We start from the raw sequence: 26,842 nt of genomic DNA, 5'->3' as shown, positions 1-26,842 counted from the left end.
GCAATTAGGCTCCGTTCAAGCGGTTCAAACTTTACACTTGATTTTATTACCTTTAATAAACATTGTCATAAATACTATATGCTTCCAGTCGCTAGTTTAAAGTCTTCTTTCAATCACCATGATATGCGTTTTGGTAAATTATGGTCCCATTATTAAAAAAAATTATAAAGGAGGGTATGCTGTAGGAGGGGCGTGGCTACACTGTGATGATTTTGATTGACAAGCTACACAACCAGTAGCATTAATTCCCCACCCCCGCTCTCGTCCCAACCAATAGCATTAATTTAAGAGTAGCATTTTTCGGACCGGATATAGAGCGGATTTGAGTGAAAAATAGGCTTAATTTACGTTCTGTAGAAACCCGGGGCATGACTGTCCATTTCTTTTACGGTCTACTGTATGCTAAATCAGTAGTTCTCAAACTTTTTCGTGCGAAGAACCCCCGAAATGATATGCGTTTGGCCGCACGGTCCCACCATCTGAAAACGTTTTGTGACGGGGCTAAAATATAAAATTACACGGATGCTTTCCCGGCTTTAATGGGTTAAAGCGTAGTGACAGGGTTTGGGTTGTATAGTTGCCATTATTATGTAACTCCAAATATTGGTGAGATATCTTCAATAGTTAGCTCCGTTTATTCGAAAATAAAATTCCAAAAATTGCTCCTCAGTGACTTGCATTACACGGTGAAACGGCTCTCAAAGTCACTCTTGAAGCACATAAACGAAAGCAAACAAAGCTGATTCTGCCAATATATATAACCTCACAAAAAAGATGGTAAGATCAACATGAAGTGCAGTTTTCTTAAACAAAATAGATAATAATAATAATGCAGCACTGGGTTTTGTGATATGTATTGGCAGAATCTGCTTTGTTTGTTTGTTTCATGTGCTAAAAGAGTGACTCTAATAAGGGTAGTTTCACTGTACAATGTAAGTACATGAGGATTAAGTTTTGGAATATCAATTTCTAATCAACAGAGCATCTATTGGACGATATTTCTGCAATATTTGGAGTCACATCAGAGAAAGGTAACTATACAACCCAAACTTCTACCAAGTGTCATTGTGCTTTAACCCATTAAGACCTGAGGCCTTAATGCTTTTTTGTGCCAAGGACCCCCAAAATGATATTTATTTGGCTGTGGACCACCATCTGAAAATGTTTTGTGCCACGGACCCCAGAAGAGAAGATTGGTGTTTAAACACTTTTAAGATCTTTCAAAAATTTTCAGAAATAGCAACTGACGCACTGTGAACTTGTATATCTGCTATTTTTGAGAACCACTGTTGACACTGTTCTAAATCCTAATCCTAATTTTCTGAAAAAATCTAAAAAACTCTAAAAGTTATTTTGACTATTACAGACTTAATAGTGGATTATTGGATTGGCTGAATATGTGTAACTAGTTTTAAACCAATTTCTTTTGCCTTTTATCCGATTACACATTTGCTAAGTTACTAATGTATAGTATACATTACTATGAACTTGTTGACTAACTTGAGTTCTCTGTGTAGCTCGAGCTGGGATGAGCACGTGTTTGAACTGGTTCTGCCCAAGGCCTGCATGGTGGGCCATGTGGACTTCAAGTTTGTCATGAACGCCAACATCACCAACATTCCCCAGATCCAGGTCACCTTGCTGAAGAACAAAGCCCCCGGGCTGGGCAAAGTCAATGGTAAGAACACACCATCTAGTTCCTCAAGGGGATATGCTGACCAGATAGTGTCAACCACATAATTGCAAATTCCCCAGTTTGATTCTGTCCAGAGACCTGCCCTAACACCTCTTGTCTCTGTATACCCTTTTATTATATCTAAATAAAGCTAAGAAAACTAAAACTATAAAAGTGATCCAATGCGGTCCTTGATTGATTTATTGTTTTTTTGTGTGGAAATATGTTCTACCTACCTTGCTCCAGTCACATTGATTTAAACGCTTGCTCTGAAATCTGTACTACCTCAAAACGATCTGTTTGTATCTTGAATCCTTTTGCTGCAGAAACGCCAGTGGACAGACAGATATCGTTCCCCCTGTCCCAAGTCCTCCACGCCAATGGGGAGAAGAATGGCCAGCCGCACCTCCATGACTTCACGGAAGACATCCAGTTCATGGACATAGAGGATACGGCAGGTAAAGTACTGAACCAGCTGACTGCAACGGGAATGGTTGTTGCCAACGGTGTACTGCTCAGCCTTAACAGCAGCCCAAATGATTAATCTGTCTCCTCCAGGCTCCAGGCTGTGCCCTTTCTTGGAGGACCATAAGGAGGACATCTTGTGTGGTCCAGTATGGCTCGCCAGTGGCCTTGATCTCTCTGGACATGCAGGCATGCTCAGCCTCACCAGCCCCAAGCTCGTCAAAGGTAGCGACAATAAATACTACATGTCGAATGTGATTGAGATTGTGTGTTCTGTTCAATTGACAAAAGGAAAACATTTAGCTTTTCCTGACCTGATCATCATATTGCTGTTGACGTTATATCCCATGGAAGGTAATAGACCCTTACATTTTGAGCATTTTGCACTCACACATTTATGCTGAACACGCAGGTGACATTAATTAATTATTTTATTGAATACTTTATTAGTCCGAAATTTCAACGGCACGTCAGACATTAAGGCTAAAAGTGACGGTTCAGTGCTCATGTCATAAGGTGGACATTGAGCCAGAGAGAGAAAAAACTGCTATAGTGTGTCGCTTGATTACTTAAATTATATCTTCTTTCTGAATAACTGCATAATACTACATCGCGATTGTATGCCTCCCCGAACCAATTGCAGTTCTGTGTCTGTCCGAAGTCATCTATATTCTATTACATCCCACAAACGAGGGACAGATGGACGGACAACCTGAAAACACAAGGCCTGATTTGTACTTAGTTGCATTGAAAGCCGATCTACAAGCTTGAACCTGTATCTCCAGTATGCGGCATGATGCGCATCAACGTATAAATCAGGCGTAATGCCTCTGGCCACGGTTTTCATTGCTGGTGGTGTAATAATCCTGAGTATTAATTTATCTTGAAACGTTACGCAACGCAATGCGTTGAGGACAGACTTGTCATTGACTTTTGGGTGATTTCAGAAACGGTTTGGCTTGGCCCTGCTCTAACCCCTCTGTCCCCTCCCGTCACGTCTCTTATGTATGTACCTGTACTGTTGGGTGTGTTTTCAGTGTCCTCTGCCGGTCTGCCCCTCTTCTCCCCCTCCCCTCCCCTCCCATGCAGGAATGGCGGGGGGCAAGTATCGGTCTTTCCTGGTCCACATCAAAGCTGTGAGCGACAAGGGCATGGAGGAGAGCCTGCGGCCCGTGGTGCGCATGCCCAGCACCAAGCCCCAGAGCAAGTCCCACTCGCTCTCCACCCTGCTGCAGAGGGCACAGGCCTCCAAGGTAGAGCTCCAGCCGAGACCCCCCCTCCCCCGAGTTTCTCACTTCTTTACCTGGTTATAGGGGTGACCTTGAGATAAAACCATAATAATGAAAGATAGTGGTATTTTTCTGTTGATCTCAAATGTGCACTCAATAGGATTAGTGTGGAATATTCTGCCTTATTCAGATAGGAGAGTGTAGAGGGACAGGAAACCAAGGGGAGACGCACAAGGGAGTTGGAGTTGAATCCCAAGGAGTATGTGGTCAACGCACACCGAGGATCAGTGATGAGCTGTGGATTTTTGAACTAGGGGGGCTATATTTTCTGACGTCACGTGCACGCGCACGCATGTGCACATAGCCAATCAGCTCAGTGCTAGTTGAAATACTGTATTCAACATGTGATTTTTTATGTAATTATATCTTATTATTTAGTTGCATTGTTAATTTGTTGTTTTTATTTTTGTTTCAATTAATTAATTATTTTATTTTCCTTTTAGTTTTATATAAAAGCCCTTTACATAGACTCACCCACACATAAGTACTTAAAATAATCAGACAACTTGTCTTTGTCTTGTCTCAGAGAACTGGGTCCTCTTCTAAGCGATCCCCTTCACACTCTGCAGTGCAGAGACTGTTGTCTCTCATTGTGAGAGGAATACACATTCAATTCAAGTCCATGGCTTTTTTCGAGTAGCCTAATGTTATGCAAAGCAGCCAGGTAGACGCTATTGAGAACGGCTCGCCGCTGACGGCGCGAACCTTGAGAGGCGCGAACCTTGAGAGGCTATTGTTTAAACTTTAAGGTGTTAAGACCGCAGCTGACGGTGCGTGCTCGCGCGTGCATGTGGAGCTCCCAGCCCCCCAGCCAGCGCCAGAACTAAGGGGTCACCGACCCCCCATAGCACCCCCTACAGCCGAGGATCACTGTGTGGATTGCTTTTTAATGTTGTATACCAAATTCGGAGTCATAACAGGATTATACAGAACGAGTGCACATCCCCTACTCATTTGTCCATGTTAAATGTTTTAATCGTTGAGGTATGTCCTCTACCTGATGGACAAAGCTGGCTTTGTAATCATAAGTTCAAATGTTATGGTCTCCTTTATCATGTCTGCTGTGAAAATTATGGATCCTCCTTTGCTGCCATCTACTGGTAGAGAAGTGCTACTATCACGTCTCTAGACTCAAACCCACATACAAACATGTCTCAGGAATGGGGACATTTCCTGATTCCTGTCAACAGCTCTCAACATGTCAAATGGCTGTGTTGTGAGAATGCCAATGACTTAAACTCTCGGTTGGTCTCTGTGCAGGAGAAGGCCTCGACATCAAAGGCAGAACCCCCGACACCCTCGAAGAAGCCTGACAATATGCGTGGCTGTGACCTACTGCAGGAGGTGTCGGTCACAATCAGGCGGTTCAAGAAGACGTCAATACCCAAAGAAAGGTCAGACCACTTATAGTATGCAGTACCAACATCGTGGTGAAGGGGGGGGGGCGCCGAAGAATTTTCATTGTAAAGAATTTGAGTTATTCTAAAGGTTTGGATAAAAGCAGTTTTTTTTTATTTTCTTTTTGATCATGTAGCCACAGATCATATTCAGGCACCCAGGTGAATCACGTCCAGTAGAAAGGAACTTGAATGAAAGATCAAATTGTAGCTTTTTAATGACTTGCTTACTCTAATGAATCCAGGACAAATGAACTCTTGACTTGCAAAAGGTTTTGTTAATTCTTCTGCATTTAAATCTTGTAATTTGCTGGCTTACATTGCAAAATATATTATTGTCTTGGATTTTACAGAATTGTTAACTTTTCTGGTTGTTGTTTAACCAATCTGGTTGTTATCCTATGCCTTTTAGGGTCCAGCGCTGTGCCATGTTGCAGTTCCCAGATTTCCACGAGAAGCTCTTGAATGCGCTGTGTAAGCGGACAGAGGAGGGCCCAGGCACGGAGCATGCCCAGAGCCTCATCCTGGACATTCTGTGCTGGCTGGCTGGAGTCTACTCCAATGGACCCTGCAGGTGGGGCCGAGCTAGGGCTGTGCGATAAGACTTCAAATCAATATCACTGTTATTTCAAACTTCCTCCATTTCGATCAATGAACGATTATTTAAAAAGAAAAGAAAAAAATAGGCTGTGGTTCTCAACCTTATTCATTTCAAGGACCCCCAGTTTGAGAAGTATTAGGCCATGGACCCCCATTTGACACCATTTTTATCTCTGGGACCCCCAATCTACACTGTACAATCCTCAGTATTTATTTAACTCGTGAGAGTGTACAAATGGAGGCCGATTCTACATGTCTCCTAAATCTCAACAGTATTCTGAAAAATATATGGTTCTATATCAGTGGTTCTCAATCTTTTTCATGTCAAGGACCCTCAAAAAATTTTTATTTGGCCGAGGACCCCCATCAAAATATTGTGTTCCAGGGACCCCCAGAAGCAAAGATTTGAGTTTTAAAAAAATCGCTTTAAAAATATATATATTCAAAGATTTGCACACATTTTCACGATTTTTCAAAAATAGCAGATCTACAAGCTCGTAGCGCGGCACTCGGTGCCGCGCTATGAGCTTGTAGATCTGCTATTTTTGAATAGCCCAAAGTGTAAAATAATGCTTTTTAGCTCAAATCTAAAAATGACACAGTTCCAGGTCTTAATGGGTTAATCATTAGTCCTACTTCATATGCATGTTTCCAATCTTTTAGCTCAGACCATTGAATGGGATAAGGCTTATTTATGTTTTAATTTGATATAACTTCTTTGCAGCCTGAGAGAAGGAAAGGAGGGCTTGCTGGCCAAAACCCGGAGAAGGCTGTCTGACATTGTACGGGTGTGCTTCTTTGAGGCCGGTCGGAGTATAGCCCACAAATGTGCCCGCTTTCTTGCACTTTGTATTAGGTAAGAACTGTAGACATTTTAATTGACAGTACTTGATGTGTGGACCTTTGAATTAATATTCACATGTTGAACATCTACCCTTTTTTCTTCCTTTTTTTTTTAACGAAGCAATGGAAAAGGCGACCCGAGTCAACAGGGTTTCAGTATGGGTCTATTGAAGGCTCTGCTCGACAATATGCCTTACTTACCTGCAGCAGCAACAGGTGGTAAGTAGCTGGGAAAGCAACTTTTTCTGTCCTTGAGTCACCAAAAGTTCTAGTTCTGTGACCAGTTTTCCAGTCAAAACCTAATCATTAACAATTAGGGGTACTGGTATTCACCCCTGCTGCACAGATCTCTCATTTACAGCTCTCCATTTTCTCTGCTCTTCAATGTATCCCCTTTCCTTCCTTAACCTGCACTGTTGTGTTGTTTTCCACCTGTCTTTATTTTAACCTCCACTCCCCCGTCTTCCCTCAGGGTCAGTGTTTTGGTACTTTGTGCTGCTGAACTACGTTAAGGAGGAGGACCTGGCAGGCTGCAGCACAACATGTGCCTCCCTGCTCACTGCAGTGTCCCGCCAGCTGCAGGACCGCCTCACTCCACTAGAGGCACTGTTGCAGACCAGGTACTGGAGCCCAAAGCTTTTGGACGTAGCCTGAAAAGGATTTCTAAAGCCTTTTGTAATTCCATATTTTAGTTTGCTGAATATAATTGTGTGCTTTGGTAGTCGAAACCCTTTACTGGCTTGTTAGCTTTGTATCAATGTGTTTGTTTAAAATAAATGTTTTCATGATGTTTGAATAATAGAAAATGTAGTTTTGTTACAGCTGCAAGACTGTAGACTTAAGTCTGTGCATGTGTTCACTCATTCAGAGATACTGTGCAGATATCTAGGGCAAGGAGCTCAGTATTTAATTGTATCTTTATTATCTTGATTGGGTTCTTGACTCTTATTCTTAGGAGTTGAAAATTCTGACCACCTCTTCTCAAACGTGTCTCCTTTTCAGGTACGGTCTGTATAGTTCTCCCTTTGACCCAGTACTGTTTGACCTGGAGGTCAGCGGCTCTTCCTGTAAGAATGCCTTCAACAGCAGCATTGGAGTTCAGTCTGACGAGATCGACCTCTCTGACATCCTCTCAGGTATGCACTACACGAGACCACAAATATTTTTCAACCATTTTAAACCTTCCAAGCATTTCAGTGCAGCTTGATTCACAAAAGTCTCACCAGCGTGACATTCTGGAATGACAACTTATATTTATTGTCATGAAAATATGACTAGTGACTTGCCTTTCCAAGAAAGCATAATTACAAGTCCCCCCCCTCCAGGAAATGGCAAGTTATCTACATAACTTGCCAGCGGAATTTCCTTTTTACATTCTTACATATTTTTCCAAATCTGAGCCGGCTGTGTGTGTGACCAATCTTGCAAACCTTTCATGGTCCAATATGCAAATAGCCACTTGCTCAAATCTAAAAACAAATTGCTTTGGACAAAACTGGGTAGTGGTGGTGCAGACGAGGCCTGTGATATTTGAATATTCATAGTTTCATAATTTCTCAATGAGGGAGAAAGAGATGTCCTTCCAGGCCACTTTCAGTGTACATTTTTTTTTTGTGTGAGAAAACTGTCTTAAACAACCTATTCAAAGTAGAGTATTTTGTGCATACTTTGAAACGTGTCTGGAGGGAGACTTTAAAGGGATACTTCACTTTCGGGCCGGGGACACATTTAAAAAAAATATTAAAAATAAATGAAAAAAGTTATGGAAAATTCATGGCCCCCTCACACATTAGTAGGACACTGCGTGTCGTGAGGGGGCCATGAATTTTCCATAACTTTTTTCATTTATTTTTAATATTTTTTTTAAATGTGTCCCCGGCCCGAAAGTGAAGTATCCCTTTAACTTAAACCCTATATACTGTACTTCATTGACTAGGGTCCTCCAGGGGTCTATACTTGGTCCCCTCCTTTTTTCCTCTACACCGAAAGACCTTGAAGTTCACTTAATTTAAATTACTTCATATCCATGTGTGTGCTGCAGGGAACGGAAAGGTAAGCAGCTGTGCAGCAGCTGAAGGCAGCTTCACGGCCCTGACGGGCCTCCTGGAGGTAGAGCCTCTGCATTTCAGCTGCATCTCCACCAGTGATGGTACACGGGTTGAGCGGGACGATGCCAGCATGTTCACAGGTAAATATCCTGGACATTTGTACACCTCAAAGGGAAAGGAATCTAAAGTTCTCCTTGCAAAGTTACTTGGAAATGCTTTCAGACAACAACATTGCTTTTTACGGCATGGCTCTGCAGGAGGCTAGCCTGCTATAAGATTATCGGTCTCTGTCAGTCTGTGTTTGTCCAAGATTTATACTTTTTGAAATATTTATCTGTAATTTTATAATGGAAATCAAAGGGGCTTGGATTTCTTTTTTTTTCTACTGAGCACCACTATGACAGTGGTTCTCAAACATTTTCATGTCAAGGACCCCCAAATTGATATGAATTTGGCAGAGGGCCACCAATTGAAAAGATTTTGTGTCGGGGGCCAGATTTCAGATTTTTCTAAATATTTAGAAAATGGAGACCTACAAGTTCACAACGTGTGGCATCGCGATGTGATGTGAGCTTGAAGATTGGCTATTTTCGAATAGCTGAAACTTTTTTAATAGGGCTTAAATGTTTAAACCCCCTCAAGGACCCTTGGGAGTCCCCTGGATCCCACTTTGATCCTGCTGCTCTATGATAATACACACAATATAGCTGGGTTCCTCTTTTTTTCCTTTCAACCAACTTTTTATTTGATTGAACCAGACATGTTGTTATTTGTCATGGTTTGCTAATTATCATTGACCCTCTTGTCATTTGTTCCTGCAGTGAGCACGTTTGGCGTAACGCCAACAGTGGGCGGTCTATCGACGGGCACAGTGGGCGAGGCTTCGACGGCGCTGAGTTCGGCGGCCCAGGTGGCTCTCCAGTCGCTGTCCCACGCCATGGTGTCTGCCGAGCAGCAACTGCAGGTGCTGCAGGAGAAACAACAGCAGCTGCTTAAACTGCAGCAGCAGGTTAGGGAGCCACCAGGATCCTCTCCTCTTGCTTTCAGAGAGGCTGAAGTGGTATAGCTGCCATTAGACTGGCTTTTAAGTTAGAAATGGCTTACGATACGCTGCAAAATCCCAGTGTTAATTTAACTCGGAAGAGTTACACTTCAGAGTTAAATGAACGCTAAGAATTTTACTGTGCAACTTTATTTGTGTACAAAACATACGACTTTTTGGAAGTTATTCTGAAGCTCTAATTTAAGAACCGTAATGAAATTAATTTAAAGGTATATCCCTTAGGTTATCTTGGACTTAAACAAATAAAGTATTTATGTATTTATTTCGTTTATTTATGGTGTTGGTTAAAGAAAAATCTTAGCGCAGCTACCAAGTAATATGCATAGAAACCTTGACTGGGATTACACATGCAAAGTATACTACGCATAAATGCTTAATCATGCAATTATTTCCTCCCAAGCCTGGTCACACAATTCTACTCATTACAGAGTAAAGGCCCTGACACTGACACCTGTCATGTTCACATCGTCTATTTAATTCTATGTATATAGACGTTTCTAGAACGGTCAAACAAGTGAAAACAATCATACATACACTGCATTAAGAATTTGAAATAAAAAGAGGTTACGGTTCTGCATTGCTCCATCTAATTGAGGATGGTCAGTGCCACATGCTGATCTGACACTCCAAAATAGAACCGTGCTCTGAAAGACGTTGTAAACAATGCATTGATGACATGGCCAGTCATCTGATGCATGTTTCACCACCAAAATAAATCAAACTGCATGGTGTATAGAATAGAATTGATCAACTTGAGGCATATTGACTGATGATGCTAATGAATAAATATTTGTCCTCTATCTCTGTCTTGTAAGCAGAAGGCTAAGTTGGAGGCCAAGCTGCACCAGACCACCTCAGCGGCAGCTGCCGCCGCCTCCGGTGTGGGGCCCATCCACAACTCTGTGCCTTCCAACCCCTCTGCACCAGGATTCTTCATTCACCCCTCTGACGTTATTCCCCCGACGCCCAAGACTACGCCTCTCTTCATGACCCCTCCACTCACACCACCCAATGAGGCTGTGTCGGCAGCCTTCAGTGCCGAGTTGGCCCACCTCTTCCCAGGATCAATGATGGACCCTGGTCCTGTCAATATGGTCGCACATAGCAAGAGCAGCCAGAAAACCAAACCGGTTAGTAGCATAAGATCGAAGCTTGGTTAGTGATCGCTACAATCTTAAGTTGAAGTATGAAGCTGCATGAGTCATTCCTTGGTCAACACATAAAACGACTGAATAGGAAACAAGACAAAATATTTGTATCCAATATATTTTGGGGGACATGGTTCGGTACAAGCCGCTCTGAACGCCATTTTTTAAAATACCCCCATGGCTTTGAGAATGGCTTGTGCCGAACCATGTCCGCCAAAATACATTAGAGGCCAATGATTTGACTACCTCCGACTCAGTCTCTATTCCTTCTGTGATTGTGGCCTCCTTGGAGAGTCTACTCACAATGCTAGCATGAGGTGAAGACATTATCTTGATTAGTTGGCCTAGTTGGCACATGAAGCTGGTAGTATGTGGTCCTGTGGTTGCTAACTTGACATCTTGCTAAGTGGTTAACCACAAGAGCCAAAATACCAGCATGTTCCTAGGACTTTGATGATCTTAGAAGCTCTTAGAAGAACTAATTAGTATTTCAGTGTTTCCCCTACTATTACACACGTCATGGAGGAGAGGGAATTGCTTTTCTTTTGCTGCAGTATTTCCTCAACTGTAAATTTTGATAGATTGTTTTTGTTTATTTAACAGGAGCCATGCCCACAAAACTGTTGGGTCAGAGTTCTCTCACTCTCTCACTCTCTCATATCTATATCTATATCTATATCTATATCTATATCTATATATATATATATCTGGGGTCCCTGGGCAATCATTAAAAATTTCATATTGAAAAACCATTGCCAAAACAACTTTGATTTCTCTTACATTTCCAATGGAAGCACTGATATTACAAGGGTGTTAATTGTCATTTACCCTACTACGCAAAATGGCTCAGTTTTGCTTGCTTACCGAAACTACCTTTTAGAGTACAGGTTAATAATATAGGTATAAGTTCATACTATAGATTTGACCTGAGGCCAAGTTCTCACAGAGAGCTTTATCATTGAATTATCCGTGTCTCCCTCGGTCATTACTGACAGGTAGCGTGAGTTCTTTCATTTCAGTGGGGTCATCTATCAATCAGTGTACCAGTTAATCACACTAATCGATTTAATTGTAATAAAATAATAACATTTTTTAAATTAGCAGATGTATGAGCCAATTATTTCAGCACAACAGCATGATTGTTGCAGCTCAGATTAATGTATTTTTCTACTGCCAAACAGGTGTTTGGAAAATGGTATAATTTGAAACGCTTTGACTATAAGCCAAGTTAATGTTTATTTCTCTCACTGACATCTCAATTACAGTAATGAAATGTATTGCCTGCTTACAACCTGATAGATATTTATCTTTGCAAAGGCGAGCAACACTTTACAGGTACTGTAAACTGTACGAGGAAAAAACTCTTTAGGGAAAGGAGTTGATTCTACCAGTTTTTAAGGGCAGATTCTGGATCAGCACTGTGGAGGAGTGTCAGGAGAACGTTTCCAATAAGTTGAAAGGTGACCCATCATGGGACAAGGCTATGTGTATTTTCCTTTGTTAAATAACAATTAATTATTGCGGTCATTTGAAAGATTACACAGAATTTCAAACGGCAAATTCAGTGGTGTATTGGTTATGGCTCGCTCTACCGAGACGGACACAATGGGTGCCGGCACACCCCATTACTCCTGTCAACACCAAGGCCAACCCACCTCTGTCTGCCCACCCATTTAACCATTCTAGGGGAAACACTGTAAATGTCGAAGGTATTGCATTGCATAGCAGCAAGTACCAATAGCTGAGTTCACATCAGTGTACAGCAATTACAAATGAAGTTAAGTGGATGGAAATTATGTTGGCGCCTTGCTATGACATGTTGACTGTTGTAACTTGAGTGACGTTGCTGTGTTGCTTTCAGAACCCCATGGGGAGTGGTCTGGCATTAGCCATCTCCCAGGCTTCTCACTTTCTCCAGCCTCCTCCACATCAGTCCATCATCATTGAACGCATGCACTCTGGTAAGTCCAGGACTCGTACACTTAGTAGCTTTTTTTTTTTTTTACTGTAAATGTTGGTCGAACCCATTTATCAAAAATACCAAATCTGGAAATGTGTACAAAGCGATTTGGGAATATGAAGCTGCACGTCACATTGTCTTTAATGACTGTTGGTCATTTGATCGACACACATCTCCCTTCTGTTTCTCGATCTCTTCCACTGTACATCCCAGGGGCGCGTCGGTTTGTGACACTGGACTTTGGCCGTCCTGTGCTGTTGACGGATGCTTTGATCCCCACCTGCGGGGACCTGGCGTCCCTGTCTATAGACATATGGACACTGGGCGAGGAGGTGGATGGTCGCAGACTGGTGGTGGCCACTGACATCAGCACCCACTCCCTCATTCTGCACGACCTCCTGCCACCACCCGTCTGCAGATTCATGAAGGTCTGTTTGTCTCTTTTCTGTTGGGTTGCTTAAACTGTTGCCACTTTGTGTTCCCAAGTTGAATGCTGTCTAGCTGGGATGCTAAATGGCTGGAAATGAATTTAGGCAAGGCTGATGATTTATTTTTTATAAATCAGACTTGAGAGTGAGAAAGACGGGGTTCTTTATCCCCCAATTGGAGATTAAATCAATCGTCTGTGAACCAAGTCTGACTCTAAACATCTGTTTTTTATTTTCGTGGCCTAATCAGATTTGCTGTTCTGACTGCTGACTTAATCTTTGAATATTATAACTACTGTAAAATGGTAGCAGCTGCTTCATCCTGAAAATAAAACCAATCCGGTGATCTCCAAAGTAATGCAGCCAGTTTGTTGTGGTGTGCTAAATAACCTACAGTACGTGAAGTGTGTGTTTTATGTTTTTGGGTCTTCATAGTGGCTCCTAACCTAAGCTCTTGTTTGATTTCAACTCGCATAGATCACTGTCATTGGACGCTACGGTAGCACCAATGCCCGGGCCAAGATCCCATTGGGCTTCTACTATGGCCACACCTACATCTTACCATGGGAGAGTGAGCTGAAGTTAATGCACGACCCGCTACGGGGAGAGAGCGATGCGGCCAGCCAGCCAGATGTGGACCAGCACCTGGCCATGATGGTGGCACTGCAGGAGGACATCCAGTGCAGGTGAGCCAGGACATGAACCACTCTCACAGTTACATCACTCTGCTTACTTTACAAGTTAGATAAAATGGTGAAAGCAGCCGACCACACAAGCCAGTACCGTCCACACTGATTCCAATCACTTTCATAACCCATTTGGTTAATGTAATTGGAAGTTATAAAATTCTTGTAAAAGACTCTTGTCTCTGCCTAGACTAGAGGAACAGCTCCGACAGTGGCGCACACACACATGCTCACATGGAGCAGCCCATGTCTGCACAAAGTACTGGAATGTCTGCACAGCAGCACCCAGTGGCGTCTCCACTCCATCGTGTCAATGAGTAAACTTCATTTGTCGTCCCGTTTTGGTCGCACCACAACAGTTATTTGCACTCGCACAAAATAATGCTCACAATTATATTTTCTGAGGTCACACAGATGACATTTCGGGCGAATATGCACAATTTGAAGCCCTTTAGAGTCCATGGAAAGTGCAGTGATGTGTCTCTTCTTCGTCCCCCTTCCCATCCAGGTATAACTTGGCGTGCCACAGGCTGGAGACGCTGCTGCAGAACATCGACCTGCCGCCGCTCAACAGCGCCAACAATGCCCAGTACTTCCTGCGCAAGCCCGACAAGGCTGTGGAGGAGGACCAGCGTGTCTTCTCCGCCTACCAGGACTGCATTCAGCTGCAGCTCCAACTCAACCTGGCCCACCACGCGGTCCAGAGGCTACGCGTGTCCCTGGGCGCCGGACGCAAAACGCTTCCAGAGGCCGGGGCCACGGTCGCAGATGCACAGGAGCTGATTCAGAACTCTTCCACCGAGCAGCTGAGGACCATCATCCGCTACCTGCTGGACACGCTGCTCAGCCTGCTGCACTCCAACAACGGTGAGGAGAATGGTGGGTGGTTCATGCAGGGTGATGGGTTTGGGTGGGGGGGCTGTGATGTCTTGAGTGTTTTGTGATGACTTCAACTGTATGTGTTATTAACCACATGACCGTTAGCATCCATACTATGGACATGTCATAATAGACAAAGCTTATATATATATATATATATATATATTATAATTGGCAGCCACATACAGTATGTAATAGGGGGTGCACAGTGTGCACTACATTATTATGTTCTTAACAGAAATTGAGCTAAGGCTAAGTCTCAAGTTGAAAAAATAATGAATTGCATACATTTTCTTTAAGTAAACTTTGAAAATGGGTCCCACAGACCTGAAAGCCACACATGGGTTAAGTGTTTAAGCATAGCCTATGAAATTGTACACGTTTGACTCTAAGAGTGGATAGTTTTTGACTAGATCAACAAGATGATGTTTAGATGTGGTTTCAAAGAAAAATAATTTTTTATTTATTTGTTTTATTTCTGATAGGTCAGTGTAGAGAGACAGGAAACCAAGGTCAGAGAGTGAGGAGAGTCGTGTAAGACGCGCTCACTAGGAGAATAGAGTATGGGTCACCAGGCACCCAAGAATTTTCACCTACTTTTAATGGACATTGGAGATGCATATTTAATGCCACAAAATCTACTCAGGGGGGACCACGCAAGTTGTAAATTGGGAATGTATGCCCCACCGTTGTTATGCAATACCCATTCAGTTGTACCTGTTGTCAGAGTTCTCGCTGTACCCCTTTTTTTAGAGTACCCTGTGTGGTAACCGTTACCACAATTTGGGAGCAATGCAGGTCAGGAACGATGCAAGTTGAGAATACATGCCCGTATATACACCCGTATATGCACTTGTACTTGTTATACCCAGTGTGGTAGCCATTAACATACAACCGATCGACTAAATATATTGAGATACAGGGATCCATGTTGTCATCAGAAATCGTCGCTTATGTTGGCAAAGAGGCACAAACGTGACGCAAAGCTCCGCCAACAATTACACAGAGATTCAGTATGTCCTCCGCAGACCCATGGACTGTCAAGACACAGATATTTGTGTTTTTTTCGGTTATCGGAAAACCGTTGGTGTGTGTGTGTATTGCCCAATACACACACACACACACACACACACACACACACACACACACACACACACACACACACACACACACACACACACACACACAGATTCCGTAAATAGATAGATAATTATACAAGTATATTTGGCAGCCACACTTAACACATTGACTGCCAATCACGTAGATCTACGCGAACCGCTTAAAAGCCGCCACGTGCCAATCGCGTAGATCTCTTTTTTTTTGTGGCTAACTGGCTAAAAAAATATGAAATAATTCTGGCAGTCAATGTGTTAACCATGCAGTTGAATAAAAGTAGCTTTCTCAAAGTTGTCCAAGGTTAGCTGGGGAACTCTTGGAGCTGTAGAAACCATACTAAACAATGTCCTCCTTAACAGTCAGTCGTCTAATCTAACATAGTGCACCGTTGTGCAGATTCACACGGCTGCTTACATGAAAGGGAATAATGCATCAGCTCCCTAGCGGCAAGCTCTCGCCGTTTCTTTGATTGTCCTATGCCTCTATCCAGAATAAACTGAAGGCATGTTAAAAAATGCCTACAGTAGCCTCATTATTTCTCTAACCTTGTGTTAGGCTCTCCCCTGAAGAGGCAGCAAGATAAGCAACAATAAAATGAAATTCTCATGAATGTGTAAAACTGGTTGAGTAATGATTTCCTATGTAGGTGTTTGAGGAGACTTGCATGATGCAAAAAAAAAGTGTCTGAATAATTTTGCTCCCACTTTTCTTTGTCTTCCCTTGTTGATCTTCCACTCAGTTTGTCACGTCCTTACAATACAGATAGTAGCAGTCATTATGGCAGTGAAATGCTTTTCAAAGTATTCCAAGTTTCCTCAACAGTGAGAGTCAAGGAGAGAATAAGTCAAGGATAGCAAGTTAAAATATAAAGGTTTCATTTTAATTTAAATATCATACCGTATTTACTTATATGTGACAAATTATGGGCGGCAGTGAGGCAGAGCGACGGGTTAGTTCTCCGTCTCCGCCTGGTTTAGTTTTGAGTGTCCTTGAGCAAGACATTGAACCCCTATTTGCTCTCAGTGAACTGGATGGTGCCTTGCATGGTTGCCTCTGCCGTAGATATGTAAATGACTGATGCTTGTGAATTAATGCTATACAGTATGTAAGGAACAAGACCGGGTCTAATAACGGTGTGGTTTCCCTGTTGGATCTATGATGTAAAACTAAGCCTTTTAAAAAGATAAAAACTAAAGCAAACTGTAAATCCACTAACAATTTATTGAAAATAAACTTAAATTGAAAACAAATATTCCAAATAAAAATAGAAACTAATAAAATTAAAACCAATAATCACCTTGGTGTATTGCACCCGCCCCTGTCTTTTTTTAATCGCTATGGCAGACGGTTCTAAATCTGTTTTAGATCAGACTTCCCCGATGAGTTGGAGGTAGGATCAGGACAAAGCTGCATTTTGATAATTTGTTTTTGGTTACATTTATGAAAGTTCAAGGTCACAGCGCAAGTTTAGCCCTATGCTTATAGTATGTGGTGAAATAATAATATAGAGAATTTAACCCATCCTTAGTAACAGGAGTAGAATGATAACACTCAGTCCTTTTGCTCATGATTACTTTTTTAAAGCCATTCGGACATTTTGCTCTTGTCAAATACTCATTCAGTCACTTAACACCTATTCTGTCTCTCTGTCTACTCTTTCTACCTTCATCTGTTTCTCCCTCCTTATATATCTCTCGTTCCGCTCTGTCTCTCTGTCTTTCCTCCCTATGTCTCTCTGTACTCTCTCTCTCCCCCTCTCTCCATTCTTCTCCTAGGCCACGCGGTACCCTCGGTACTCCAGAGCACCTTCCACGCCCAGGCCTGTGAGGAGCTCTTCAAGCACCTGTGCATCAGCGGCACGCCCAAAATCCGTCTACACGCAGGCCTGCTGCTGGTGCAGCTGTGTGGTGGCGAGCGCTGGTGGGGCCAGTTCCTCTCCAATGTCCTGCAGGAGCTGTACAACTCTGAACAGCTGCTCATCTTTCCCCAAGACAGGCAAGAGAGGGCACACAAGCTTCACTATTCCGTTTCATAATGACGTTTTCAAATCTGTTTATTATTGACTGATTATTAAAATTAATTGTTATGACTTGACAGTAGAAAGTGTTAAGAGTGATTATAGGGTAGGATCATCAACTATCCCTATCTTCGATGTATTGTTCTGCAAAGAATACAGAATTATTCATGCATTCCATATTTTTTGCCACACTATTATTGATCTCCTCACATCAGAACAATGAAAATTAACATACAAGGTTTGGTACAATACAGTTCTGTTTGTCCTGTGCCTGACAAATTGTTATCATGGCTTATAATAATCCCATTATGTTTATGGCTCATCTACCCCAGGGTGTTCATGCTCCTGTCCTGCATTGGCCAAAGATCCCTCAGCAACAGTGGTGTGTTAGAGGGCCTGCTCAACCTCCTGGACAACCTGCTGTGTCCCCTACAGCCTCAGGCTGCCAGCCAGAGGAGGACTGAAGGTAAAGAAGAAACACCTGACGCACCATTCCGCACAAAACTAGCTGGCAGTATCTCAGTGTGCTGTATAAGCAAGCCCGGTCAAAAATCACTGTACTGAAGTTGAGCCAAGTTCAACTTCTACTGCCACACTTTGAACACATAAATGCTCTCAAAGGCCTCTGAGTTGAGACAAAGGCAAGTTTATGCATAGCACATTTCAACAACAAGGCAATTCAAAGTGAATTGAGAACATTAAGAGCATTAAGACAATGTTTAAAAGAAACGCATATCGTAAAAGACATTTGAATACAATTATAAATGGTTATTAAAGAGTTAAGAGGCAATAAGTATAAGCTAAAATAAAACTGATAAGGTACGAGAATAATGGTACAGTGCAAGTCTTCAGCTTTGATTTAAAAGAACTTGACAGCTGTAGCAGACCTGCAGTTTTCTCAGTTTGTTCCAGATATGTGGTACGTAAAAACGGAACACTTCTTCCCCATGTTTATTTTTGTCTCTGGGACTATTGTTATTATTATTAGGAACACGTTCTGCAATGAACAGAACTTTGAAAAAGAGAGATAACGGAGCCTGTGTGTGTGTGAAAGATGTGTAGTCAGTGAATAAACGCATCTGCTGTTTTCTGAGACTCCTTAATCACTACAACTCTTGCGAAACATTTCCACAGAGCTTAAAAGCAAATGAATTGAGCTAGCTTGGCCTTAATGTGGACTGACTACAGGTAGACCAGCAATTCTAGAACTAACGCGACATTGTGTCATGACCCCCGTCTCGTCAAAGTCTCAACAAGGTGCTGTCAGATTGCTTATACCATATCGAATATCCCCATTACCCAAGTTAAAAGACAGTAAATTATACATAGTGGGTAAGTAATGAATAAATGTTTAATCGGCTACTTCAATTCCATTAAGCAAGTAAAACGACTGTAAAACCTTACATTGTGGGTGGTTATTAATGAATCAATATTTACTTGTTTACTTCAACTCTGAAGTATAACCCAAGGCACTGCTTTGAGGAGGTAGCTCTCAGAACAGTGAAAATACCAAGCTGACAAGTTTTACTAAGATGATATAGTGGCTCAAGAAAATACAAGCTGTTAGAATGCAATATATAACGTTATTGTAGAAGAAAAGCATTGAATTGGCAGATTGTGCAACGTGACTGCAAGTTTCCTTTAAAGGTATAGTTCACCCCCAAAATGACTTTTTTTCTATCGATTACTCACCCCATGGAGACTTCAATTCATGGATATAGCCAATAATTTGATGACCAACAGCGGTTCCGGTTGGAGACACAAAGAGTCTCTTTGTGTCTCCTACCGGAACTGCTGCTGATCAAATTATTGGCTTAGGAATGCGACGAAAACAAAAGAATATCCATGAATTAAAGTCTCTAAGGGGTGATCGATTTTTGGGGGTGAACTGCTCCTTAAAGGCACTGCAAGTTAAATGAGGGAGATGAAATACTTACCAAAATAGAAAGCTGTTGAAACAGTTGTAGGTGAAAGCAGTTTTCCCAGATATGCTGACCTAATTGTAACCCGTGTGCTGAACCATGATATCTGAAATGCTGTTGTCTGCTTTTGGCCAGAGTGTTATAATGACATTTTGTGTATGTGCTTGTTTTCAAGGTGTGCTGGACATTCCCATGATCAGCTGGGTGGTGATGCTGGTGTCTAGACTTTTGGACTATGTGGCCAGTGTGGAGGACGAGGCTGCAGGCTCTAAAAAGCACCTTGGAGGGAAGGACAGGGACAGGACCTTCACAGGTACTTGAACTGTCTGCAATCGACCACTGAGAACTGAGATGACAGGACCGGTTCACATAGTCTGTGTTCTTAGAATATTTTCTTTGGTGTCATTTCTTTATTGGCTGTCAAGGAAATACTTTGTGTGTGTCAGCCTTCCTCAGACTCTTAACCATATGCCAGTCTGATTCCACCAATATAACCATCTGGTGTCTAGACAACATGATTACCAACTTGAAGTGAGGGATATAAAGTAAATTAATTGAACTCAAAGTTAGCTTTTTTCTGCTAATCTTATTGGTGGAACAAATATTTTGGATGCAAGAAGGGTTTTGGCACAAATAAGTCCATTCTATGACTATTGAAAAGATTTGTAAAGTATTTGCCTTTTCTTGAGCTATGTAACCTGGGAATTACTATCGTTGTGTGCAAGTGCCCCTCAAAAGTGAAAGTTATTGAACTAACTCCTCTGCCCTCTAAATCTGTCTCACCATGATTAAATGTAGGGAACCAGTGGAGTTTTATAAACAACAGTCTGCAGTCTCAGAACTCTGGCAGATCAACCAAAGGCAACAGTAGCTTGGACAGACTCTATTCTCGCAAGATCCGCAACAAGCTGGTCCACCACAAGCAGGTAAATGTGTCTCATCCCAACACCATTAGAAAAGCTTTATACTGATCAACAACTTTGTTGTTGAGTACGTAAAACAAAACACTCAGATTAAAGCATTAAAAAAAATGATTGGAAATGAAGTGATGATTGTTTTTCACATGTACTGGAATCTCCAGTCTAAGGCCCAAATAGGAATCATTTTCTGAGCTGCAGGATCTTTAAAAAACATTTTGAAAATATTTATACATTTTTTGAAACTTTCAAAAATAGTCAAAATAGATGATCTACAAGGTCACAACACGTGCCGATGCAACAATCATTTCATGGAGGCACTGGTTTTCAATGTCACTTTTCACAAACTCTGATTGCACAGTAATAAACTAATAGTAGTAGTACCTTTTTTAATCTGGAGTCCTACTACATGGACCACAATAAAGTTTCTATGTGCTCCCTCATCGGCCAGACATTAAATCTTCATGCTGAGTTTGTGTGTTTATGCGTATGTTACGTGGTAGTGATAGCTACACTACTGGCTCTGTGCCTCTGAGCATTTTGTTGTTCCCAGCGCCTTTGGCACTTTTCTGCTCACACAAGATGCCTAGAAGACACAGGGCCTAAAAGCTTCTCACAGAGTTCAAATGGTGGTGAAATGTGTTGTGTTGGATTGTGTATTTATCATGCCCTTTTCATTGTAGCAGTTAAATCTATTGAAAGCAAAACAGAAAGCTTTGGTGGAGCAGATAGAGAAGGAAAAGATCCAGAGCAACAAAGGTTCCTCCTATAAACTCCTGGTGGAGCAGGCCAAGCTCAAACAGGCCACATCAAAGGTGAGCATTCCCACATAAATCATCACATATCTACTACCACAATGAAAACAAACTACTTCAACACTACCCTAATTTAATGAAAGACCTTATTTAGCTTTCTTGAAACGGCTGAACTTGTGAAGTTGGGGCTTTCTGAACATGGGTTAACATGGAGAATGATTAATAAATGTTCGTTCAACATAGTAATGTGCTGTTCAACTTAGTAATGTGCTGTTCTTGGTATCCTCGTGCCTCCCTCTCCCACTGCTCCTTTGATCCCAGCACTTTAAGGACCTGATTCGTCTGCGGCGTACCGCCGAGTGTCCCCGCTTCACGCTGGACACGGAGGCCACAGCGGCCAAGGAGGCCCCCGAGGTGGAACCCCTGCCCTTCACGCTGGCCCACGAGCGCTGCATCTCCGTCGTGCAGAAGCTGGCCCTCTTCCTGCTCTCCATGGACTTCACGTGCCATGCCGACCTGCTGCTCTTCGTCTGCAAGGTCCCAAATCTACCTATTAAATAGCATTTCTAGACTCCTCCTGTCAGTCTGCAAGCAGCCTCCATATTAAATTATGGATTACTGGCCATTAAAAAGTGAAAGAACTGGGAGTGATTTTAAGAGGGATGGATTGATAGTCTGTGTTGTACTAATAATTGATGTATTAATTTATGAAACTATTAAACATCTATAGACTAATAGATGAGAGTGAAAAGGAAATGTATACTTTTCAGTTCACCATTGCTTCATGAGCATGAACTCTCTCTCTCGTTTGTGTGTGTGTGTGTGTGTCCACTCTAGGTCCTAGCTAGGATAGCGAATTCCACCCGACCCACCATCCACCTGTGTGAGGTAGTGTCAGAGACACAGCTGGAACGCCTGTTGCTCCTCCTGGTAGGGACAGACTTCAACCGGGGGGACATCTCCTGGGGAGGCGCCTGGGCCCAATACTCACTCACCTGCATGCTACAAGACATCTTGGCAGGTAGGCGGTTCTGCTCCTATGGGGCAAATACGAGTGGTAGGACATGCATTGACATTGTCAAGTGGTGTTTTTGTCATATTTGTTCAAGGGGGTTGCAACAGTTAATCGAACTGATCAATTAAAATAGTAGATTTTCAAAAATAGCTGATCTACAAGCGAAAATAGCTGATCTACAGTACATGGTACTACATGCACTCAACGCATTTTTTTGTGTTACACCGTTTTACAGTTTTTTTCTTATTTTCTTTACTTTAAGGACACATAAGGCCCACAAAGTAATTTATGTAATCAAATATGTCCTCCTCGTCTCCCAGGTGAACTGCTGTCCCCGGGCTCTCTGGATGTGATGGACGAAGGGGCGGTGGGGGAGGAGGCCGGCGCGTCGTCCTCTTCAGGGGCGGGGGCCGACTCGGACGACTCCCTGCCCCAGCAGACTCCCATCCCCCTGGTGGAAAGCATCGAAGAGATCCTGGCGCCCGATATCATCGCAGGTACACCTGGTACCTCCTCTGTTTTCCAAAGTGCGTTGGTAGGCCACCCCGTAAACATACACACACGCTCCCAAAAGCACCACATGGATTTTTTTTCCCCCATGAACCCTCACATTTTTATGATCATGATGACGGTGATGCATTTTATGTTTAAAAAAAAATGTTTCCTTCCTTCCCCTCTTCTTTTCATAGCTGCATGTTGTATTTTGTTTTCTTCCACAGTGTTGTTTTGCAGTACTTGTATGGCTTCCTGTGCGGAAATTCTGTTTAGTTTTTTATAGGGTATTTGCAGGTTTTTCTAGCAGCCTTCATTGTTAATGTACAGTTTTTTTGTGTTTTTGTCTTTTTGAAGTGAGAGTTCAAACATTGCAGATTCATGGCATGTCAATTTGATTACATGCGTTTTCTTATGTCAACTGCAGTCATGTTTGCATGGTCATGATTAGATTTGTATTCCATTTGTAAACTATTATGTCTGTCTTAAGGTCCTTACACACCGGGGCGATTCTTTCATGCGAATAATACGTTTTTTTTAAAAACCTTATAAAGTCAATGCAAGCGTACATGGAGCGAGAAAGTGAAGCGAAAAAGCGTCTTTTAATTATTCGGAACGAGTCCGAATTTTTGCGTATATTCGCCGGTGTGTAACCGCCTTTAGGCTGTAATTACTGACATAAATGTAGTTGTAGAAACCACCTTCAACTCAATTTGGCTCTTCTCTATGATGTTGACATTCCTATAAGAATGCACAGATTTGGTGGAGTTGGTTGGATTTGATGAAGTTGTCCGATGGTTTCGACTAGTGTTGGCCAACAAATCCTTTGTCTGGACTCTCCCTATATTACAGAGAAACCAGTGATTTTAATCGGCCTTAAAATTGCCTAGTAACTTTCTAAAGAAAGGCCAGTTTGAGTTTACTTGCTGGTTGTTTTTTTAGTGTGCTTGCTTGGCAATATTAAAGCTGTTTTCGTTATCCAAAAGGTGCTCCACCTCTATCATCTTTGGAAAAAGATAAAGACATAGACTTTGACTTGCTACAAGACCTGATGGATGTTGATATTGATCCTTTAGATATTGATTTGGAAAAGGATCCACTCGCCGCCAAAGTATTTAAGGTATGTTAAGCCTGACTTCCCTTGTCTGTGTTCAACTCTGCATTTATTCTGTGTTTTCTCCTATACTGTATTGGTATTTGGCTAGTGGTATTGGCCATAGCACCCTCCAGTTAACAATTGATTTAGTGAAAAATAAATCGGTACAAGCACCAGTTCAAATGAACACCAAGCACATCAATAATGTAGCTACACTGACCTCAACCCATCCAAAAGATATTTGAATTGTTACTGCACAGTACACAGCTCCACAACACTACTGAATACCTAGTAAATTGTGTAGATGCATTCAATTGGCCAAGCTAACCATCGTCGGCAAAGTGCAAAAAGTATTTTCTCAGTTTGTAATTTAAAATGTTCTTGCATGTAAATGTAGCCATATGCAACTATTCAACCAACTGTAGCGGTTTTATTTATTTTTCTTTTGTCTTGTGCTGTCTTGTGGTAGTTTGCATGCAAGCACAAATGTACAGGTATGTGTGTTGAGAAAGGAATGATTACATTTTGTATTTTTGTTTTTGTTTATTGCTCCCTCCCTCCCTCCTGTCCTTCAGCCTATAAGCAGCACCTGGTATGACTACTGGGGCGCTGACTATGGCACATATGGATACAACCCCTACATAGGAGGGGTTGGTATCCCCGTGTCCAAACCGCCAGCTGCTGTGGAAAAGACCGGCTCACAGGGTCTCTCCGTTTCTGTGTCACAAGGTGAGAAAGGGGCTAATGAATGTAGACTTTGTGGTTCAATTATTATTATTATTCTTTTCATTTCTTCAACAGGGGTTCCGGGACCCCTAGGGGGTCCTCAGAGTTACTACAGGGGAGCGCCCAAATCCACCCAAATCTTGTAACTTTTTTTTACATTAACCACTTGAACCCTAGCGCCCCGATTCTGGGGGGAACATTAGCCGAAAATTGCAGCTCTACAAGCTGAAGGATATTTTGTGTCAAATCTTCATTATCATGGCTGTGACCAGACCAGGTGCCATTAGCACTGTCTAGAATAAGAATGTTTACTCTTGCAGTGTAACGACGAGGCTCTCTGTGCAATTTCACTGCTATCTAAGCTGGCGCCCATTATAAGCTGATATGAACATACAGTATGAAATTCTCATTTACTCAGCGATGACCCACATTTATTGCACTCAATAAATGTCATGATACGATTTGGGCAGGTATCACTTGTTGTTACAACAGTGTCTGCAAATTCTGCATGTTTGATATGGATCCCTTAACTCTATTGAACCGAGAACTTTCCAGTTCCAAGACAGCTGCTCTACCCCTAGAGCCACTGCCTGATTGTTGGCATTGTTAAGGATGAAGAATTTAACGGTGTTCAATTTCTTGCTAGAAGTGGTTTAGCAGTTCAATGAGGATATGGTAAATCCTGTTAGTAATCTTTGGACTTTTCCCTCTTTGCTCTTGACAGCATTGGATGCCCGCCTGGAAGTGGGGCTGGAACAGCAAGCAGAGCTGATGCTCAAAATGATGGCCACTCTGCAGGCCGACTCCATCCTACAAGCCCTCACTTCAACTTCACCTACAGGTACACACGCATACGGAGCAGGGAAGCAGCAGCAAATATTAAAATCTTAATACATTAATTGATTGATTTGTAACTTGTTTTTAACGGATAATAAAGTATCTTGAATCATAAGACAAAAAAAATCTACATTAATCACCCTTTTCTTATCGGTGTTTTAAACTATGAAATAACATGCACCTTTTTGATTGGGTTCAGAATCGGTACTGCTGGTGTGCAACATTGGCGATCAATGATAGTCATTGTAGGTTCTTCCTGGTAGTCAAACCAGATGACATGACGTGTGTGTCTCTCTTCTCTCCACCCCCTGTCCCCAGTGTCCTCCAACGGGACAGATGACTCCCTGCTGAGGGGGCTGCAAGGGGGAGGATCCTCTCCTCCAGTCAGCAGCTTGATGGTGCAGGCCTCTTCTATCCCCATGCTGAGCGCTTGCTTCAACAAACTGTTCTCCATGCTGCAGGTCCACCATGTGCAGGTCAGAATGCAGTACCACTACCTAGTTAGAAAAAACTGAAGTTGAACCTGGTTTCAGGGCAGGAGGAGACGGAACAAATCTCAATCTTTGCCATAAAGCATGGCTACATTACAGCAGATACTGTGCAATCAAAACACACACACACAGGCAAAAGGTTAAAGAGATTTATGATGCGTTACGGCATGTCACTCTGTCCTTGTCCACCCATTCCCTTTCCACACTCCACAGCTTGGTATTTGGGAAACAGTGGCGGTAATGTAATGTGCCCCTTACCCTAGGTGTCTGTGTTTTTCCATGGGCTCATGAAACCTTCGTCCCTTTTCAATTAGCTGTACCATAAACTCCCTGAATTCAATACCACTTCTACAGGCTTAGATTAAAACTGACTTTAAAAGGCTTACAATGTCACCATCAGTCGCATTTATTTACACATTTGGTGTGTTTCCATCCCACTGATGAGGTGTTTTGTGCTTTAGTTGGAGTCCCTTCTGCAGCTGTGGCTGACCCTCAGCCTCAACTCCTGCTCCAATGGCACCGAAGAGAGCGGCTCTGACATCTTCATGTTCAATGCCAGCCGAGTGCCCGCCATCCCACTCAACCAAGGTCAGCGTTCATCATAAAGCTTTATGCACGCTTCTGAGGGTGCCTGGTGACTCAGCCAGTTAGTGCAGGATAATTATGCTCCTAGGGAGCACGAGGATATGGGTTTGAATCCGAATCCCCCATCTTGTCTTGCATTTCTCTCCTCCCTCTCTGCCCCTTGCTTTCCTGAAATAAAGCCTAAAATGCAAAAAAAAAAGAAAATAATCTATTCAAAAGTGTAAAGTTTTGACCTACAGTGGTTCCTCTAGTGGTTCCTCATTGCTGTTCTTTTGGAATGTCAAAAAAATAAAGTACTGTGTGGAAACATGTTTTATCTTCTCCGGCTGCTAGTGAAAAAACTGATTTATGGCAGAGACGAGAAAAGGCTTTCAGTGTTAGAAAGCATGCTG

General features: G+C 42.4%; 1 protein-coding gene across 11 annotated transcripts in view; it reads left to right on the top strand.

The window, feature by feature from the left end:
- Nucleotides 1-26,842, top strand: part of birc6 (baculoviral IAP repeat containing 6) — a 150,424-nt gene that overhangs the window by 25,359 nt on the left and 98,223 nt on the right. For 3 of the 11 annotated variants that reach the window (XM_080450173.1, XM_080450169.1, XM_080450168.1), the window contains exons 13-43: nucleotides 981-1,031; nucleotides 1,518-1,678; nucleotides 2,002-2,133; nucleotides 2,234-2,365; nucleotides 3,230-3,393; nucleotides 4,690-4,823; nucleotides 5,239-5,400; nucleotides 6,151-6,282; nucleotides 6,391-6,488; nucleotides 6,742-6,889; nucleotides 7,272-7,405; nucleotides 8,311-8,457; nucleotides 9,139-9,326; nucleotides 10,199-10,510; nucleotides 12,390-12,489; nucleotides 12,702-12,916; nucleotides 13,394-13,602; nucleotides 14,111-14,469; nucleotides 17,373-17,592; nucleotides 17,947-18,080; nucleotides 19,712-19,849; nucleotides 20,335-20,462; nucleotides 21,137-21,268; nucleotides 21,530-21,745; nucleotides 22,046-22,229; nucleotides 22,544-22,750; nucleotides 23,702-23,835; nucleotides 24,387-24,540; nucleotides 25,262-25,378; nucleotides 25,693-25,850; nucleotides 26,327-26,453. In XM_080450173.1, the coding sequence (XP_080306299.1) occupies nucleotides 981-1,031; nucleotides 1,518-1,678; nucleotides 2,002-2,133; nucleotides 2,234-2,365; nucleotides 3,230-3,393; nucleotides 4,690-4,823; nucleotides 5,239-5,400; nucleotides 6,151-6,282; nucleotides 6,391-6,488; nucleotides 6,742-6,889; nucleotides 7,272-7,405; nucleotides 8,311-8,457; nucleotides 9,139-9,326; nucleotides 10,199-10,510; nucleotides 12,390-12,489; nucleotides 12,702-12,916; nucleotides 13,394-13,602; nucleotides 14,111-14,469; nucleotides 17,373-17,592; nucleotides 17,947-18,080; nucleotides 19,712-19,849; nucleotides 20,335-20,462; nucleotides 21,137-21,268; nucleotides 21,530-21,745; nucleotides 22,046-22,229; nucleotides 22,544-22,750; nucleotides 23,702-23,835; nucleotides 24,387-24,540; nucleotides 25,262-25,378; nucleotides 25,693-25,850; nucleotides 26,327-26,453 (5,027 nt within the window). Of the gene's footprint in view, nucleotides 1-980; nucleotides 1,032-1,517; nucleotides 1,679-2,001; nucleotides 2,134-2,233; nucleotides 2,366-3,229; nucleotides 3,394-4,689; nucleotides 4,824-5,238; nucleotides 5,401-6,150; nucleotides 6,283-6,390; nucleotides 6,489-6,741; nucleotides 6,890-7,271; nucleotides 7,406-8,310; nucleotides 8,458-9,138; nucleotides 9,327-10,195; nucleotides 10,511-12,389; nucleotides 12,490-12,701; nucleotides 12,917-13,393; nucleotides 13,603-14,110; nucleotides 14,470-17,372; nucleotides 17,593-17,946; nucleotides 18,081-19,711; nucleotides 19,850-20,334; nucleotides 20,463-21,136; nucleotides 21,269-21,529; nucleotides 21,746-22,045; nucleotides 22,230-22,543; nucleotides 22,751-23,701; nucleotides 23,836-24,386; nucleotides 24,541-25,261; nucleotides 25,379-25,692; nucleotides 25,851-26,326; nucleotides 26,454-26,842 lie in introns of all 11 variants that reach the window. The other 8 variants (XM_080450166.1, XM_080450174.1, XM_080450171.1 and 5 more) reach the window with 5 other exon arrangements.

Source organism: Gymnoscopelus braueri (genome assembly GCF_963280865.1).
Source record: "Gymnoscopelus braueri genome assembly, chromosome: 14".
Taxonomy (NCBI): domain Eukaryota; kingdom Metazoa; phylum Chordata; class Actinopteri; order Myctophiformes; family Myctophidae; genus Gymnoscopelus; species Gymnoscopelus braueri.
This window is presented reverse-complemented; position numbering and strand designations above follow the sequence as displayed.